This window comes from Ceratotherium simum, chromosome 7 (assembly GCF_057802395.1).
Source record: "Ceratotherium simum simum isolate JZ-2026a chromosome 7, ASM5780239v1, whole genome shotgun sequence".
In the NCBI taxonomy this organism is placed as follows: Eukaryota; Metazoa; Chordata; class Mammalia; order Perissodactyla; family Rhinocerotidae; genus Ceratotherium; species Ceratotherium simum.
Window position 1 is genome coordinate 43,696,559 of NC_141906.1, and position 18,113 is coordinate 43,714,671.

At 36.6% G+C, this 18,113-nt stretch overlaps 1 protein-coding gene across 4 annotated transcripts in view; it reads right to left on the reverse strand.

Moving 5' to 3' along the window:
• Positions 1–18,113, reverse strand: part of NOX4 (NADPH oxidase 4) — a 140,710-nt gene that overhangs the window by 12,947 nt on the left and 109,650 nt on the right. For all 4 annotated transcript variants that reach the window (XM_087433568.1, XM_087433567.1, XM_004434098.3 and 1 more), the window contains exons 14-16: positions 7,347–7,466; positions 5,665–5,773; positions 429–497 (exon numbers count right to left, since the gene is read on the reverse strand). In XM_087433568.1, the coding sequence (XP_087289694.1) occupies positions 429–497; positions 5,665–5,773; positions 7,347–7,466 (298 nt within the window). The remainder of the gene's footprint in view (positions 1–428; positions 498–5,664; positions 5,774–7,346; positions 7,467–18,113) is intronic.

The window sequence follows — 18,113 nt, forward strand, 5'->3', positions numbered from 1 at the left end:
TAACACAGTAAGTAAATAATGAGTGATGGCTATGACTATTTTTTTTCAGTTTTCCTTGAAGGGAAATAAGCTTAACTGTGTATGACCTTATCTTCTCTCTCCTCATAAAACCTCCCCTCCATGAACACAACCACAGGACTGTTCACTTATGGCCTGATCTCTAGAGGTAAAGCACTTGAGGTGACAGTGAAGAGGAGAGAGATGAACTCAGAAGGTCCGCTCCAGCTCGCTGTGAGGAGGACAAATGAAAGGCATAATACGGTTGACTTCAAGGACAATGAGTTTTCTGGACACGTTCCAAAAGAGGTCTTCCTCTGGGAAACTGCTCTTCAAACCACCTGCAGAAATTTTCTTCCAGCACAGCCCCTACAGTAAATCTTCTATCATCAAGAGGCTTGTTAAATTTACAATAACATCCAACCACATACCTGTATCCCATCTGTTTGACTGAGGTACAGCTGGATGTTGATATAGTCAGGTCTGTTCTCTTGCCAAAACTGAGAGGACATAAAAGTAAATAGACATTAAAATTCTTTCTGTACACTCAGACTTTCTCCTCTTCTAACATATGATTCTAGAATTTGTTAAGATGTATCTTGTCTAATCACAGTCAACATCTACAAGTAAATGTATATATATATACACAAACACACACATATATGTGCCATATACATGGCAGATTCTAGCATTAACAACCTGTCACCTACCATTATAATCAGGTATGATAGTGGCGGTGGAAGGGAATAATTGTCTTGCATCTTTATAGATCAAAATCTAGCATTCTAAATACTACACTAATATCCCCTAAAGCCTTCCCACATATTTATTATTTTATTCTCCAAAAGTCCCTAAATTTTACCCAAGAGTTCACTCATAAAGAACATGATTTTCTAAAAAGAAAGTCAATAGTGATATACAATATGCATGCTAGAAATCACAAAAAACAAAACAAAAACAAACAAACAAAAGGCACTATTCCTGTTCCTGCCTTCCTCCTCCTCAGCACTGGTTTCCTTTGTATAAAAACATGAGGCAGGGGGCTGGCCGGGTGGTGTAGTGGTTGAATTTGTGCCTTCTGCTTCGGCAGCCCAGGGTTTGCCGGTTTGGATCCTGGGCATGGACATACTCACTGCTCATCAAGCCATGCTGAGGCAGCATCCATATAGAAGAGCTACAACTCTACAACTATGTACTGGGGCTTTGGGGAGAAAAAAGAGGAAGATTGGCAACAGATGTTAATGCAGGGCCAATCTTCCTTTAAAAAAAAAATAAAAATAAACAAAAAGGAATGGAGCTCTGAGGATCTCTTCTTAAATAAATTAAAAAAAATGTATAAGGCAGGAAATACATTTGCCAAAATAAAACAGTCTGCAAAAAAATCTCGAACATTCCAATATCTTGAAAAATAAACTAACTGAAAAAAATATCATCTGAGGGCAAATAAATTCAACAAAGAGGATAAAAAGGTTTTTGTTCTCCTCGTATGCTTCCTTTTCCCAGAAGATAAAAATGAATCTACTAACGATTGGCCATGCTCGGACTGAATCTTTCACTTCTTAAATCTACATTTTTAAAAATATTCTTCTTCTTAAGGTCTCCTTTTGCCACTCTGAAATAAAGAGACGCTGAAAGATAAGGAAAAGGCATCAAAAGCAGAGAAGAGAAAGAAAGGAGCACAGCAGCCATGGTGTGCTCTTTGGAGAACAGAGATGAGTGTCTGATGTGTGGGTCCTGAGGAAAGGCTTAGAAGAGACCAGCACTTCTTCAATAGTCAAACTATTCCCTGACCATGGATAGGCACAGTGGGTCTGCTTGAGATGGTAAGACTTTGCTGGACCTTGTTGCAGCAAAAGGATCAATTGATTTCAAGTATTGTTTCTATATAATGTGAAAGTAATGATTTTTTTAAAATAGATATATTGGGACTCAAAGTAGAAGTTTTAGGAATGCAGAAGAAGTCATTTTGCAAACAGGGGGTGATTAAGTAGGGCTTCATCACCCCTCTGGCACCCCTGACAATGGTAGAGGCACCTGGCAAGTAACTGAGAGGCTGTTTGTATTGCCATTACTGCCTAGCCCTGAGATTTCTCGAGTTATTCAACTTATCTAGGCCTCAGTTTCTTCATCATGACAACGGTTGGGTTCAATGACATTATCTCACAGGTCTCTTCCAGATCTAAAATTATACATGTTCTAACAGGTGGTAACTCTGAATTTCAAAATCCCAATAAAAACATTTACTTTACAAGTGGTAAATGATGATTCTCAGTACCCATAATATTCTTAATAGAGAATCATTAATTACATTCCATCCAATAGCTGTCTAAATGCCAAATTCATTTTAAGGCCCTTTCTGAATTGAATCAGGGTTTATGAAATTTAACTGAGAAGAAATTGATGAATTTCCAGGCGCCAGTAATGGATAGTATCTCACAAAACACATGGTTTGTGTTGACTCTTCTCTTAAATGTCTACCAAGAGTCTGCTTTGAGATCAGCCCAATGACTCCTGCATCAATAACTAGTGTTTGGTGCCCATAGCCCCCAGAGAAGACGATGCAAATGTAAACAATGTTTTTAATGATTTCAATGTTCCATTTTAACTCATCTCTCACTGAAGACAAGCAATAACATCCACTAAAAGAACAATTTTCTCCAAGTGAAAGAGCAGTGAAAAAACAAATAAATCAATCAACACAATCTTGCAAATAGATGAGGATGGTAGTATCATGCACAAAGATTATGTTTTTCATTTTTATTTCTTCTGCCTATCACTCATCCTTATTTCTCTCACAAATAAAAAATAACAGGATGTGAGTCCTGGAAGGAATTTTACAGATCACTAATAGGAATGATAGCAATCATTTAGTAAATACATTCAATATGATAGATACTTGAGACATGGTAGGGCTAAATCTCACATCAGGCTCTAGCTGCTGTTATCCTCATTTACAAATTGAAAGTGCAAATAAGGTTTATTTATCCAAGGTCTCACAGCTAGTATGAGGTAGAGCCACTGTTCCCTTGTAAGTAATAGACTCCAAACGCCTGACGGAGCCCTGGTCCCTCATTGTGATTTTCCCAATGTGACCCACAGAGGTGAAGTGATTTGAAGCAAGTCATGTAATTAGTTACTGCAGAGACGGTCCCAGATCACCTGAGACCTGGCCCTGCACTCTTTTCTTAAATCACCGGGTTGGACAATCTGGCCAAGCAAGAGGCACCTAAGGTGCTACTTTTGTAATCATATCAGATAGTCTGACACCAAGATAGAGTGGCTAAGGAGCTAGAGAGCTACGCCCTAGGCATTCTAGAATGATGTGAAAGAACTTACAGTTGGAACAAGATTGAAAGACTGTACATTTTCATTTGGTTTTCAAAAATACTTTCACCTACCCCCAAAGAGAATGTATGTAAAGTCACTACGCTTTATTGCTATTGGTCTCTCTCTTTCTCACTTTCTCTCTCTCTCTCTCTCACACACACACACACACACACACACACTCTGAATGTGGTAACACAGTTGCAAACAAAGAAAATAATAAAAGTCTTTTCTTTTTAATATCCACCTTGGAGGCACAATAGAAGGAGCAGTGTTCATCCTGCTGATGTGAAAAATCAAAACAAATACACAGAGGTGTGTGTGGAAGATAGTCATCACCACATTGCACTAGTTTTAAACTTTTATATAATTTATTCCATGGAATCCTAAGGGTAAAGTACATCCATCAAAAAACTTGAAAAGGAATGAAAACATAAATCTTAAGATTCAACTCCTTTGTAGGTCCAGCCACTTACATTCTTTTCTTTTCTTTAGTTCTTTCCTTCTCTGCTACTTGTCTTACAAAGCATCTATTATTCCAATATGCCTTTCCAAATCTTGCATCCAATTATAGCCTTTTATTTAAAAAAATGTATAGGTTCTATATATAAGCTCAAGAAAAATTTTTAAAAATTAGAAAAATGAGCAAAGGTAGAATTAGGAAATCCCAGGAGTAATAAAAGTGGTCGATAATCATAAAAAGAGAGGTTCAATCTCACTAGCATTCAGGGGAAAATACAATGAGATCCCACTGTTTAAGAGATTGGTAGAAATTTAAAAGATTGGTAATATACTGTTTTGGAATAAATTTCTCTCATAATATTTGGTGGAAATGTAAATTGTTTTAGTTTCTTTTGGGGGTATATATTTGCCAGTATATATTAAAAATTTAAATTTATTCACAACCTCCTCATCACCTCCAACTCAGACAGTCCAGTCTCAGGCATCAACCTAGAAAAAATATTCACAAATTTGAGAGTGGTGATTTTGCTCTTCTTGAAAGTTTTTCCTCCCTTCGCCTCAAGGACAGATGTCCCTCTTGGTTCCCTACTACCTCACTGGCCACTCTGACCAATCTCCTTTGTTGGTTATTACTCATCTTCTGCTCCTCTGGAAATCGCAGTACCCCAGTGCTTGGTATTTTCACACATACTCCCAAGATGACCTACAGTCATATCAGTGTGCTCAGATCCTTTCAATGGCTACTCATCTCTCCCTTTTTTACCCTCCTGATTCAGCAGGCCCTTGGTGGGTCCCAGGAATCTGCACTTATTTTTTATTGTGGTAAAATATACATAACAAAATTTACTATTTTAACCATTGTAAGTGTACAGTTCAGTAACATTACTTACATTCACATTTTTGTGCAACCATCACCACCATCCATCTCCAGAACTTTTTCATCTTTCTAAACTGAAATTCTGTATCCACTAGACATTAACTCCTCATTCACTCTCCCCACCAGCCCCTTGCAACTACCATTCTACTTTCTCTTTCTAGGAGTTAGACTACTCTAGGTACCTCATATAAGTGGAATCACACAATATTTGTCCTTTTGTGTCTAGTTACATAGTAATAAGTTAAAAAAAATAAGCAATTTGCAGAATGATACAAATAGCATGACTGAATTTATTGAACACTCATGAGTTACATCTGGTTACACAGATTAGGTGGGAATTTTGCTTTACCTGAATTATTTGAAAAATTTGCATCAAAGATGCATATGTGTATTACTTGTATAACTTGAAAAAAATAAAGATAGATATATTAATAAATAAATAAAAGGTTAGCTGTAGGATAGATGAAAATGCTTGCTTTCAGCTCTGTAAAAAATAAAACTTAGAATTTGAGATTTTTGAAATTCTGCATACTGTGCCAGAAGTCTGGTGATGATCCATTTGGAATGTTAAAGGGGGAGATAAGAGATAAGAGCTACTAGAACAAAGGATGGAAGGTGTAGTAGCAATTGTCTACAGATATTTTCCTCCATCTGTCCTCTGTCACCACCTCATATGCATACATTTGCATATATCATACGCATACATCTGCATATATCATACGCATACATCACCAGATATATACATACATCACCAACCATAGGCATACATTTCTATGTTAAAATGTGTCGTAGATATATGTGCAGACTCACAGATATCAATATCTGAAAAGATGTGTACCAAATTATTAACAGATGTTATCTCTGTTTTTTTCTTCCTTATTTCTTAACTGCATATTTTCTGGTTTATTCTATAGCAAGCATTTATCACTTTTGTAATTTGAAAGAAAATAGCTATTTTTTTAAAATTAAAAAAACTGCAAAAGTAAAAACAAACCTAATTTTACCTTGTTATGCAACATGCAGAGTAAGTCTGCAAACCAGCTGAAGGATTGGATGTCTCTGCACACCCAAATAAAATATAGTCTTCTAAGCTTGTACGGTTTCCAGTCATCCCTTTAAAATTAAAATTACATGATAGTTTTTACCATGGCAAAAAAATTTTAAGAATCCCTGTATGCTTGAAAATTTGCTTCTCGTTAGTAAGCAACCAATAGCAAAACCAGTTATTTGCATTCTAGTAGCTGACATAGCACTTACTATAACTCCCAAATGAATTTAAAATGCAGTATATTGACTCAAAGCCATGATACACTCCATGAATTTAGTGTTTATGCTTGTGAATATTATATGCACATCACCCATTTCCAGCTGAAGGCAATAAACGAAACTCCTGGATCAGAATAATACCAGCTCTGCATCTCAGAAAACAAGGTCTCTATTTGCAGTGAACTTCTATCACTCAAGCAGGGCTCCAGTGGTCATCTGTCTTGCCCTGGCTTCCAGGCAAACTGAGCCAAAACCAGAAAGTTGGTTGTTTATCCCCTTCTTAATAATCATTAAAGAAAGAGATTTCACAACCACCTACTATGTAATGCATTCCAGTAACTCACAATTCCAAGTCTGGATTCCTATTTATAATTATGAGGTAGGCCTGAGGTTAAGAAAATATTCTTCCCCTTTCTTAACCTTAGGTGTCCAAATAACTTGCAATATGTTTTCAAAAACAAATCAGTTCTGGCTTAGAATATGGTTATTTTTTTTCTGAACCTCCCCCAAATCCCCAATTTATATCAAGTATTTAACATTTAAATAAAATATTATTTAAACATATCACTTCAACTTATTATTTCTTTTTTTTACTCCATAAAACAGACTTTTAATGCAAATTGTGTCTTTTTGAAAAGTGAATGGAATAGACTTGAGAATAACTTCCTACTGTCATTTTGTTTGTGTTTTCATGACAATTAATATTCATCAATTAATTTTTTCTTACAATCTCATATAATGGAAATAGTATTTCCGGGTTAAGCAATCTTACCTTGGAAATTTCTACTCTTCAATCTGTTATAAATTTGCCGAATAAAAGACCAAGGAATGATGTGCTCATCTGTCATTTCCTCAGAAAAGCTTTCCCTGACCACAATTCTACAATAACCCTGGCCCTTTATTTCTATATCCCATTAATCTCTCTTTTTTTCACCATAGTTCTAATATTTTCTAAAATAATGCCATTTATGAATTTCTCAAAGATTTATTTTTTACCTGCCCCATTTGAATGTAAGCTTTTGAAGGACAGGGAGTCTGTTTCACTCACTGCTGTCTTACCAGAACCTTTAAGATCAATTGGCACCTAGGTGCCCAAAAATATTTGTTGACTGAATAAATGAGTAGTGCCACTTACCACTGATGAGGAAGTAGAAAAATAGAGGCTGGCGGAATGATTTTAATAGAGGAAAAGGACAGAGGAATGCATAATTGTGATAGTGACACATATTATAAGAGAGCACGCTGAAAGCCATAGAACACATATTGAGAATCACTGAATTATTCCCTTCATCAATCAGTAAATGGAGTTCCTTGAACAACAAGTAGAATTCTGTAAGGAGTTACTTCATACTGAAAGAGAGATGTCTGAAATATTGGCAGTTCTCTATCTGGACTAATAAAATGGATCAAAATGACATACAGCAGGGTGTTGAGTATTGACGCAAATGGAGTTACTCCAATGCCTCCGGCCACGCAGAGGCTAACCTCATAGTTCAGTGATTCCTCAAATGGACTTCCAAAGGGACCGTCAATGTATAACCTGTGGAGAAGGCAGACAAAGGTGGGAAAAATTAAAATAAGTTAAATTTATTTTCTATACCGTAGCAAAAACACCGAATCCAATTTGTAGGCTTTGTGACGGCTTAAGGCCTTATTTCAATGTTTCTCATAGTGAAAAGCCTAAAGGAACAAGAAATGTTGTCTATGAACTGTCAATATTAAAGCAAGTACATCTGTTTCTAACCATGCCTTTTTTGAGGGAAACATTAATAAAAAATATAGAGAAATGTATATAGGACCATGACAGATAGCTAAGGACAGGTTAAACCTCTGATCATATTACTATATACGACTAAATTAAAATATCAATTGTTTTACTGTGTCTAAATTCAATAAACAATGTTCTCTTCAATGGAAATTCACTAGCAGAAATATTTTCTGAAACATTTACTATCTGAACACAAAAGAAATAGGAAGAAAGAAAAGAAACTAACACAGTTCCTCTTGCCCTAGTTAGGTTTACTAGCATAGAAACAGCTGGAGAATAATCTCAAAGGAATCTCTAATTACTCTACTTGTGATTGTATATTCAAATGTGCATGTATGTGTGAGGGTGCGTGTGTGTGAAATCCTTATTAACTACAACAAAACTTGCTAATTGTTCACTCGACATTCATCATGCCATTCTTTCTTAGTAACAAAACATTAATTTTATTCGGGGAAGCGAAGTGCCCAGACAAAATATTACATTTCCCAGACTCCTTTGCGTCTATTTGGCTACGTGACTATGTTCTGGCTAAGGGTGTAAATGGAAGTGCATTTGGAACAACTGGAAGGCTCCTTGAAGGAAGGTGTCTCAGTTGAAAGTTGCATCTCTTTATCCCTCCTCCTTTCTTTCCTCCTTTCCGGCGTCTGAAATGTTGACTTGACAGTCTAAATACTTATCGTTGATGGCTGTAAAATTACCATATTCTCTACGGACTGCCTAGTTCCAAATATCTCTATGTTAAAGAAAAATAAACACTTACATATGTAAGACACTGACATTTTAAAACTTTTTTTCTGTTATAAAAAAAAAGTAACTTTTTTCAAAAATAGTAACTGTCCAAAAAATCACATTTGTGTAGTCAGTCTTATGATATACATGTCTTTATTGTTAGAAGCTCCTGCAACAGTAGGTCACTTAAGATTCGGCATCTGTGGGTCTACCAGTTAAGTGTTTGGTAAATGTTTGTTAAATGAATTAATGAATGGACAGTCTTTTGACTGCTGAACTCTATGGCATGTGGTCTGTGTGATACACTACTAGTCATTGCCAATATCTGGTTTCCTTTTCTCCTGGGTATAGTAGGCTATACTTCCTGGGATTTTCGCGGTTATATTGAGCCATATGTCTAATTCTGACCACTGGGCTGTGAGTGGGAGCAACACTTGTTACTTCTGGAATGAGGCAGGGAAAAACTTTCCCTTCGACAGGAACTAAAACCCATGAGTTGAACCAGAAGACTAAAGCCAACTGAATCCCTGAACTATCACTTGAAGGAAGCTGTCTTGGAAAGCCACTGGACCCACAGAAGACACTGTATGAGTAAGAAACAAATCTGTTGTGTGTTTCATCACATTTTCAGGAATATTTCAAGGTTAACTAGTTACTGCAGCAGAAATTAGACCATCATGACTACTACATGTACATTATATACTTAAATCCTGAAGGGAAACTTGCAAGAGTGCTTCTTAAAAAAAATACTATATCTAATAGAAAAGCTACTTATTGTAACTCAAGGAAAAATAACCAAAGTTTAAATGCTTAAGGTAGTTTTCTACACGTAGCAGAAATTCAGAAAATACTGGTAGATCATATACTCACAATATGCTTAATTCTCGTTACATCCATGTCATTCACATTTTACAGCTTATTCATTCAACAAACATGTACCATGTGCCAACTATTTCTGTGATACAATTTTGGACTCGAAGATAAACATACCACCATATCTATCCTAACAGAGCTTTTGCATCTTCATATGAACACCACATTAAATGGATTGCAGCATGAAAGAGTTACCACAATGCACCGATCTTTTTAAAGACCATCTTAAAATTCTAAAGACCATCTTAAAAAACATCAGTGATGAAGCTGGCAGATAATTTTAACATTTATTTAAAGAGTAGAATTTAGGATAGGATTCTTTGTGCTTGTCTAAAGGTGTTTAGTTTCTCAACTAAAATTCTACAATGCTTTTATAAAGATATTTCCACTGAACAGAAAAAGAATAACCTTAAAACAAAGCTACTAGTAGAAGATATTTGAAAGTTAATGATACAATATATTGGGTTCTTGACAGAAATCTCAGAATATTAGTGGCTCAAAAACAACATGCCAGGCCTTTAACATGCCAAAGTACCATAATAATCTCCAACCAGGGGAGATACAATACTTCGTAAACATATTTCACCACAAATTCTTTTTCTCCACAAAATATCGGCTAAGATTTTAAAGAACAGAGAACAATTTAGGAAATATAGACCTAGAATCAAGAAAAACAAAGCATTCCTATTTAAAAGACTATTTCCCTTGTAACGTTTCACAAAGGATAACTAGCTGTAAGAGAAATTGTAAAAATTATTTTAAAGATCAAATAAATGGGGGGACAGAATTAATGTGCTTTTATGTGATTCAACGTATAATAATGGAAGGTGTACTATGAGTAAGGCCCACTATTACCTGCTGCAGCAAAGAAAGAAAAAAAGAGAGAAATGAGTAATTGCAATGTCTGTCCTCAAGGAGGTTACAGAGAGGGAAGTGCTAGGAAAACACACACAAGTATAAAAGTACAAGGCACAATTTGAGAAGTAACTTAAGTGTGTCATATATCCATATTACACACACACTGTGCTTTGTAATGTTCACATATCATCTGTCATAATCTTAACACTTTAAGAGGTAGGTACAGGGGCCGGCCCGGTGGTGCAGTGGTTAAATTCACTTGCTCCACTTTGGTGGCCTGGGGTTCCCCGGTTTGGATCCTGGGCGTGGACCTACACACCGCTCATCAAGCCATGCTGTGGTGGCATCCCACATACAAAATAGAGGAAGATTGGCACAGATGTTAGCTCAGGGACAATATTCCTCACCAAAATAATAATAATAATAATAATAATAATAATAATATTCTTAACACTTTAAGAGAGAGGTACAGTATTATTATTCCCATTTAACAAATGAGGAACCTGAGACCATAAGATGAGCCATGAGCAGTCTGAAGTTCCACACCTCTAGATGGAATATTGGGGTGGCGTGGAGGAGAGGGCAGGAGGATGAGTAAAAGGCAAGGAAAGATAGACAAGGGTCCAGTCCTTGATAAAAACCTGTTAGGTCCTGCATCACAGTCACAGATCTAAATATATCTTTCTGCCCAGAAATAAAATGTGCTTTCGTGATAGCAATTGGTTACATGTGAGAATCATCTGGAACTAACCCTGCTTGCACACAAGCAGGAAAGAAAGAGCACCATTGCTACACAGCTGCTGTGTTTGAGCAGCCGTGGGCTCCATCATGCAGGTGATAAAAGTGAAGAAATGTATACAGATGCTTTGCTAACGATAGTTTTTGCAGTGATAGGAAAACAAGGCCACTATTCTCAGCAAAAGCTAGACGGGGTCAAATGTTGCAGTTGTTCAGTGGTGTTCAGGTTTTATAGCCACGCACTTACAACTTCTTAAAAAACACTTTTATTATGGAGATTCCAGCATGGGCAGGGGTGGAGGGGGTAGCTTTGTTGTTACAATTCTAAAATTCTCTATCCCCAATTTCTCTGCGATCATAAAACCAATGCTTAACTACACATTTTGATAAATGCAAGTTTCTTAGGAATTAAAATGTCACATTATAAAAGAACAGACTTTACTCAATAAATATATTTTTTAATAAATAAACGAAGGATATGAAGTGCTAGTCTAAGACATAAGAGATCTTGTGATTATTAGCTGTCTCCAATGAATAAGTAGGCTATGAGAGGACAGTGTATAAAGGTAAGAATCAATAAATATTTTTCTTAATAGTCATTTGGTGGATAACAACACTGAACAATTTTGTGGTGTTTTCAAGATTACAAAACAAAAAAAAGATTACATTTATATCAAGTTCTGACTGATCTCAGAGCAATACTGTGTCAGCAAAATTGGGCATTCCTGCACATATTTTATCTGGGTTGATGTGAAAAGAGATGTTACTTTTAATGAAGATTCAGAATATAACAAACCTTTGGGGCAGTGAGGTTTCTATAGGAAGTAACTGTCTTTGAACAAAACTAGACAGCCCAAAGATTATTTTTCTGACCAAAATAAATTTATATACCTAAAAAATAAATAAATAAAATTAAAAAAAAAAATTTATAGACCTAACCTTTGTCTTTATGGAAAGACACTACAGTGTAAAACCATCAGGCTTTTCCTTGCCTATCCTGACAACAATGTAGCTATGAGATTGGTACAGGGCTATGTGCTTTAGAAGAATTACTTATAATTATTAAATGAGAGTTAGATGGTATTATTGCATTTTATTGATTAGAAATCTGAGGCTCTGGAAATTTAAATATTTGCACATCTAATAAGTGGCTTATGTGTATCATTAGAATAAACTCCATTTCTGCTTTATAAACCAAACAAACCAAAACTGGTTTTGATTTTTGATTTTATGATAGCGTGTCTTTCACTTCTAGAAGCTTTACTGGCCCTTTTTCAAGTGCCTTGAGAAATTTGATTGTCCTTTGTCTCTCGATCATTATTTTAATGGTTTGTTTTATTTATTTAGACATATTAAACATTTGCGTCATATTTTTTGAATATATGATTTCTACCAACACGTGCTCATGATGTTTTGTTTCCTCATTTTTTAAAAATAAGAGATCATATTCCTCGGTTCCTTATGTCTAGGAATCCTTTGAGGATTAAAATGTGTCCCCCAAAAGAAGATTTTCATCTTCCTCTTCCAGGCAACAGGAAGAAGCTATGAATCTAGAATCACTGTAAACTAAAATTTTGTCTCTGGGTTTACTGGGCTGTATGCATATTGTGAATTCACTGTTCCAACCCAAATGAGATGGAGCTTGTGGTTACTAAGTATCAGGGGACATTTTTCCTTTTAATTCCTCAGAGAAAGGACAAAATAAGTCAATTATCCCCACCATCTCCTTCTGCAGAGCAGATTATTTAATCTCTACTTTATCCATTGAGGTTGTTGCACTTGAGAAGTCTAGGCCATTTGCAGGCATCTCTGATCTGCTCTCCAACCTTCCTCAGAGTCCAGGTCTTATCTCTCGTCCACCACACATAGGGCCCATTAAAACCATCGCTAACCTTTGGGGGATAAATAGATATGTTGTTAAGAGCAAATATGAGCTCAAGTACTCACTTCACTTACTCATCTAGATAGGAAATTTCTTTTGGTTTATGACTGCAAGCAATTTCCTTCATGTCCTATCATCTCAAACATGCATTAAAAATTACTAATGTGTGTGTGTTAGGGAACATTTTTAGATTTTCTGTACCAGTAAGATTCTTATTGAGCCTCTAGTATGCTAAATTATGTTTATTTTTCATCTTAAATCCGCACGTGTGTGCGCGCGTGCATGCACACACACACGACGTAGATGAATCCCCATTATTGGACTTAGTTCCTATAGAAAATTAAGGAGAAATTTTCTTTTGTATTTTGATTTTGTTTTCCGTGCCGGCTAATGTAGGCATGATCTGCTAATATGTGACTTGAAATTTTTATTAATACGCAAAAAATAGTTCAAATAATATAAAAGCAAAGCTACCAACTCTTCAAACTGTTCAAACACTAGGTAGTTAAGCTGACCAACTGCTAGTGAATTTTCAAGTGTAACATCTAGCCAAATTTCACACCTCTCTCCAACATATATTTAAACACAGCTGCAACCCTTACTAAAATAAAATTACCTCTAAAGGCTTTTAGATGGAACAGATTCAGTTGAAATAAACACTTTCTAGGATTGAGTTTAGATCTTTAGTTTAGACTTTTGCACTACAATCAGCCTTTCCAACAGAGTGCTATTTTATAAATTGTATTTAATTCGCAGTATTGTTTATTCAGATGGTAATGAATACTTTTATTTTCTGTTGACTTATTATATGCCTTTAAGTACAAATATTTTACAATGTTTTTTTCTCAAACAAGTCATTCTATCCTTTTCTTAGCTCTCCTCATTTTGTCCACATGGCAACTTCTTCTTCTGCTGAAAGCAAGGTATATAGCAGGTCTTTGTCTTAATTGCTGGCTAATTTCAGCTTGTATAAACTTTTAAACCTCAAATTTCTTTGTGCTATATTTTGTTTTTGCCTTTTCTTTTCCAATAGAGAGTTCAGTTTGAGTTCCAACTCAGAGAGTTTCCAATTAGAGAGTTCAATTCAATTAAGAAATAGACTATCACTTCTATCATTCTTATGTGTCTTGTCTTCACAGCCAAAAAAAAAGAGAGGATAGGGAAGAAACAGAAAAAGTAGGACTAATAAACAGTACAAAATAATGTTGTAGAATATAATTCAGTGTAAATGAACTAAAATCTTCAGTTCAAAGGAAAAGACTATCAGACTAGAACAAGAAAATAAAATAGAGTAATAGCGCCTTTCAAGAGATTCACCTAGAACATAAAGATACAAAAAATACAAAAAAAGATATTACGTCCATTTAACGCTGATGTAAATGTACATTTTTGGAAATTTATTTGCCTTTCTTATCCTTAGCTGTTTAGTTTTTATTTTAAAAAGTTCTTGTAATTAAAACAAACAAATAAAAAAAAATCTGAGACTCTTACCTCTGAAACCTAAAATGAAGTGTAATAACAACCGATACTCTTCATTGAACATTTAATTTAATCCAGGGCCTACACTAAATGTTCTATATGCACCCTCACTTCTTAGCCACACAACAACTTTCAGGCAGGCATAATCTCTCTTTTACTGGAGTAGGAAGCAAAACTCAAAAATGTTAAGTAATTTTCTCAAGACCACACTTCTATTAAGGGGAAAGAATCTGACTCCAAACTCATTTCCTTAATGATCACATATTAATCATTATGGTCAATTATAAATTATTTTGGTTAGGAATAATACATAAAGGCAAAAAAAAAAAAAATCTGAAAAGGGCGCATTGTGCCAAGGACCTCCTGAAAAATTCTGCTTGGCTGGCTGGAAGGGTCTGGGGCCACCCTTCATATAATAATTCTTTCTTTATCTGGGAAAAAGATGAATGTGATTAACTGTTTCCCCAGAGAGGATGGTATTGCAGTTTTAGACCATTCCATTCTCAGGAGTTAATCATATCAGTAAAAACAACAAGCAGTGGGAGGGAATTAAAAAGCCTGAGATAGTCCTCAAAATCTTTCTATCTTGCGCTCATGGTTCTCAAACATTAGCATGCATCAGAATTTCCTGGAGGGCTTGTTAAAACACAGAGGGCTGGACTCCACCCCAGGAATTTTTGAGTCAGTAAGTCTGGGGTAAAGTCTGAGAATGTGTATTTCTAACAATATCCCATGTGTCATTGATGTTGCTAACAGAGCAGGTAGGAGGACAGGGAGTGAGCTGCTCCAGGAGTGATTTTAAATTTTTAAATATGGTGATCATGGTGGACCTTTAACATTTGAGCTAAGACTTGGTGCGAGGTGGTGTGTGGTGATCCACATTGTTTGAACCTTAAGAACAACTTAAGGAAAGAAACTTCACCAGCAGAGGGCTAAGAAATCTCTGTAATTAATGTGCAATTGTTACCTGATGCAATCTCATGCACAAATAAAAGCAACATTGTTAAAAAAACACTTTGATTGATGTTTATTTCTTGGAGTTCTGAATCATTCAATTAAGGCCTTACAAACAGAAGCCATTAATTAATTTATGGTCTGCAAGGAGAAAAACTCCTTGGCAAAGAATTCCCATAAAATAGGCATATTATCAAAATTATACTACCATAACCATTATGAATTGATAAATTTAATATGAGAGGCTTTTAACTGCTGTTTTAATGTTCATTTAAACTACAGAGTTCATAAACTGTTTCTGAAATAATAGTTTAATTCTGATAACATCTCACTCTTCTCAAGCTGAGAATATCATTGAGGAGCTATAAATCACTTTACATGAAAAGGAGGTCATTTCTATCCAAAGATGTTAAGAAGGGATTTTAAGATTTTTAACAAAGGAAGAACTTCAGGCCACTTTCTCTCTCAACTGATAGACAATCTCTGAGTCAAAACAAACAATCAAACAAACAGAAAACCAAAAAACTAAAACCACTGATGTTTGAGAAGACTATGACAGCTGAGAATGCAGGATATGGCAGAACAAGGAAAGCCAACAGCTCTCAAAGGTGCTAGATGGAGACTCACACCTGCTTAACTTATCTCCTAGAAAGTGTTTACTTCCTCAGCTTGTTTTGAAATGTCAGCTGCCTGACCTCCCAGCTATAGGCTCATCTTGGCCCTATCCTTGAACCAGTTCTTATCTGAGTCCAGAATGAGTTATTTTCTCAGCACCAGGGCATCCCTACTGCTTTCCCATTAGCCTTGCACTAACAGAGTTTCTTGACATATCATATATCTGAGGCAGAGTCTTCACAATTTCAGCAGGACCTCAGGTTTTGTAGGATAGTTTGGTTTTAATGGTGGTCCGCCTTGTTTTTGCAATCCTGATGGCAGGGTTTTCACTTGTGAATCCCAGCCCAGGGGCTGGCACCTACTACCTATTCATAAACCAGCTGAATTCTGACACCTCACTTGCCTAGATTTGCAACTATCAAAAGAATTGGGAATCCTCACTACTGCATTTCACACTCTAGTCAGTATACCAAATTTTTTAGATCTCTTGCCAGCCAGGTATCGGAATCTCACCTACTAAGAGAAAACCTGTTTAGGGATGAGAATATGAGACACAGTAATTCTTTAAGGTAGGGCAATACTAAAATATTGTGTATATTATGAAGAATGCTATGAATAGTTGCAATTGTGGAGACTATACTAGAACAGCTGTGCACCACTCACAAGCAGGAACACAATAGAAAAGCTCCTTCCTGTTTAATCACTCCCAGACAGATCCCATCGCCCAGAGCCACCTCTTTTGGGCAGAACAACATGTCTCTTCTGGCAGGATCTAGACTGGAGTGAAGACACTAAAGCAGACATGTGGTAGAGCATTTCCCCCTACGCTGAAGTAAGGCATAGCTTTGAAACCAGGTAGAACAGAGCCGAGAATGAGGATGGTGATGAGAATTCACATATGCAAAAGGCCAGGTACTTTATATCATTTTATTTAGGGATCACAAAGTCTTACAAGGTAGAATTATGCCAGACACTGTCATTCCTCAAAGCAACATTAGAGGAAAGATATTTGTGAAATAATGAGAAACATATATATTGGTCTCTGCTCCTGGTTCCTGACACAGAGCTCCTAAGACCTTTGTAATTTCCTGAGTGATAGGAGCATCTGACACAGTGTTCCTAAAGCTCTTGGAATTTCCCAGGTGATGGGAATGTGTTTTGTTCTAATGAAGTGACTCTTGGTGGGCTCTTTCCTGGGGGCTGGTCACCAGAAACACCAGGCCATAATTAGAAGCTTGGAACTTTCAGCTCCATCCCCTATTCTCTGGGGAGCAGAGAGGAGCTGGAAACGAAGTTAATATTTGATCAGGCCTCCGAGATGAAGCATCCTTAAAAACCCCACGTACAGGGTCCGGAGAGCTTCCAGTTTGGTGAACATATCTACATGCCAGGGGCATGGGGCACCCCAACTCCACAGGGACAGAAGCACTAGGGACCCTTCCAGACCTCACCCTATGTATGAGGTGTTCATCTGGCTGCTCATCTGTATGCTTTATCATGTACTTCATTATATAATAAATCCATATTTCCCTGAGTTCTGTGAGCTGTTCTAGCAAAGGATAGAATCCAAGGAGGGGGTCATGATTTGTAGCCAATTTGGATAGCAGTTGTGGATAACTTGGGGACCTGCTACTTGAAATGAGCATCTGAAGTGGGAGTGGGCAGTCTTATGGGACTGAGCCCTTAACCTGTGGGGTCTGCACTATCTCTAGTTAGTGTCAGAATTGAATTGAATTGCAGGATGCCCAGCTGGTATCAAAGAATTGGTTGGTGTGGGAAAAGCCCCCACACATTTGGTGTCAGAAATATTGTATGAGAGAGTAAAGGAGAAACAGAGAGTTTTTCCTGTAGTACTACTAATACCTCCATTTGAAATAGAGAAAAAAAAATAATGCTCAGAGAGACCTGCCACGTGTCTGCAGTCATGGGACCAGTAAACCAGGATGTGACTCAAATGAAACAGCTGGAACTCCTTCCTTGAACTCCTTCCTCTTTCCTCCCCTCCCCTCTCCCTTTTCATTTCCATCCCCCTCCCTCTCCCTCTTGTCCAGTAGTCAACACATTCTGTTGATTGTGCCTCCTAACAGCCTCAGACATCTGTCTGCTTTTCCCTGTTACTGTTACCACAGAATTGATTTATCACTTCCCTCCTGAATGTGAAACTGCCAACTAGCTAGTGTTCTGGCCCCACGTGGTGCCTCATGTCCCTCTCTTGCTCCTTGATAAACCTATGAAAATGCAAATCTAATCATCTTGCTCCTTTGCTTAACATTCTTTCAGGGCTCTCCATT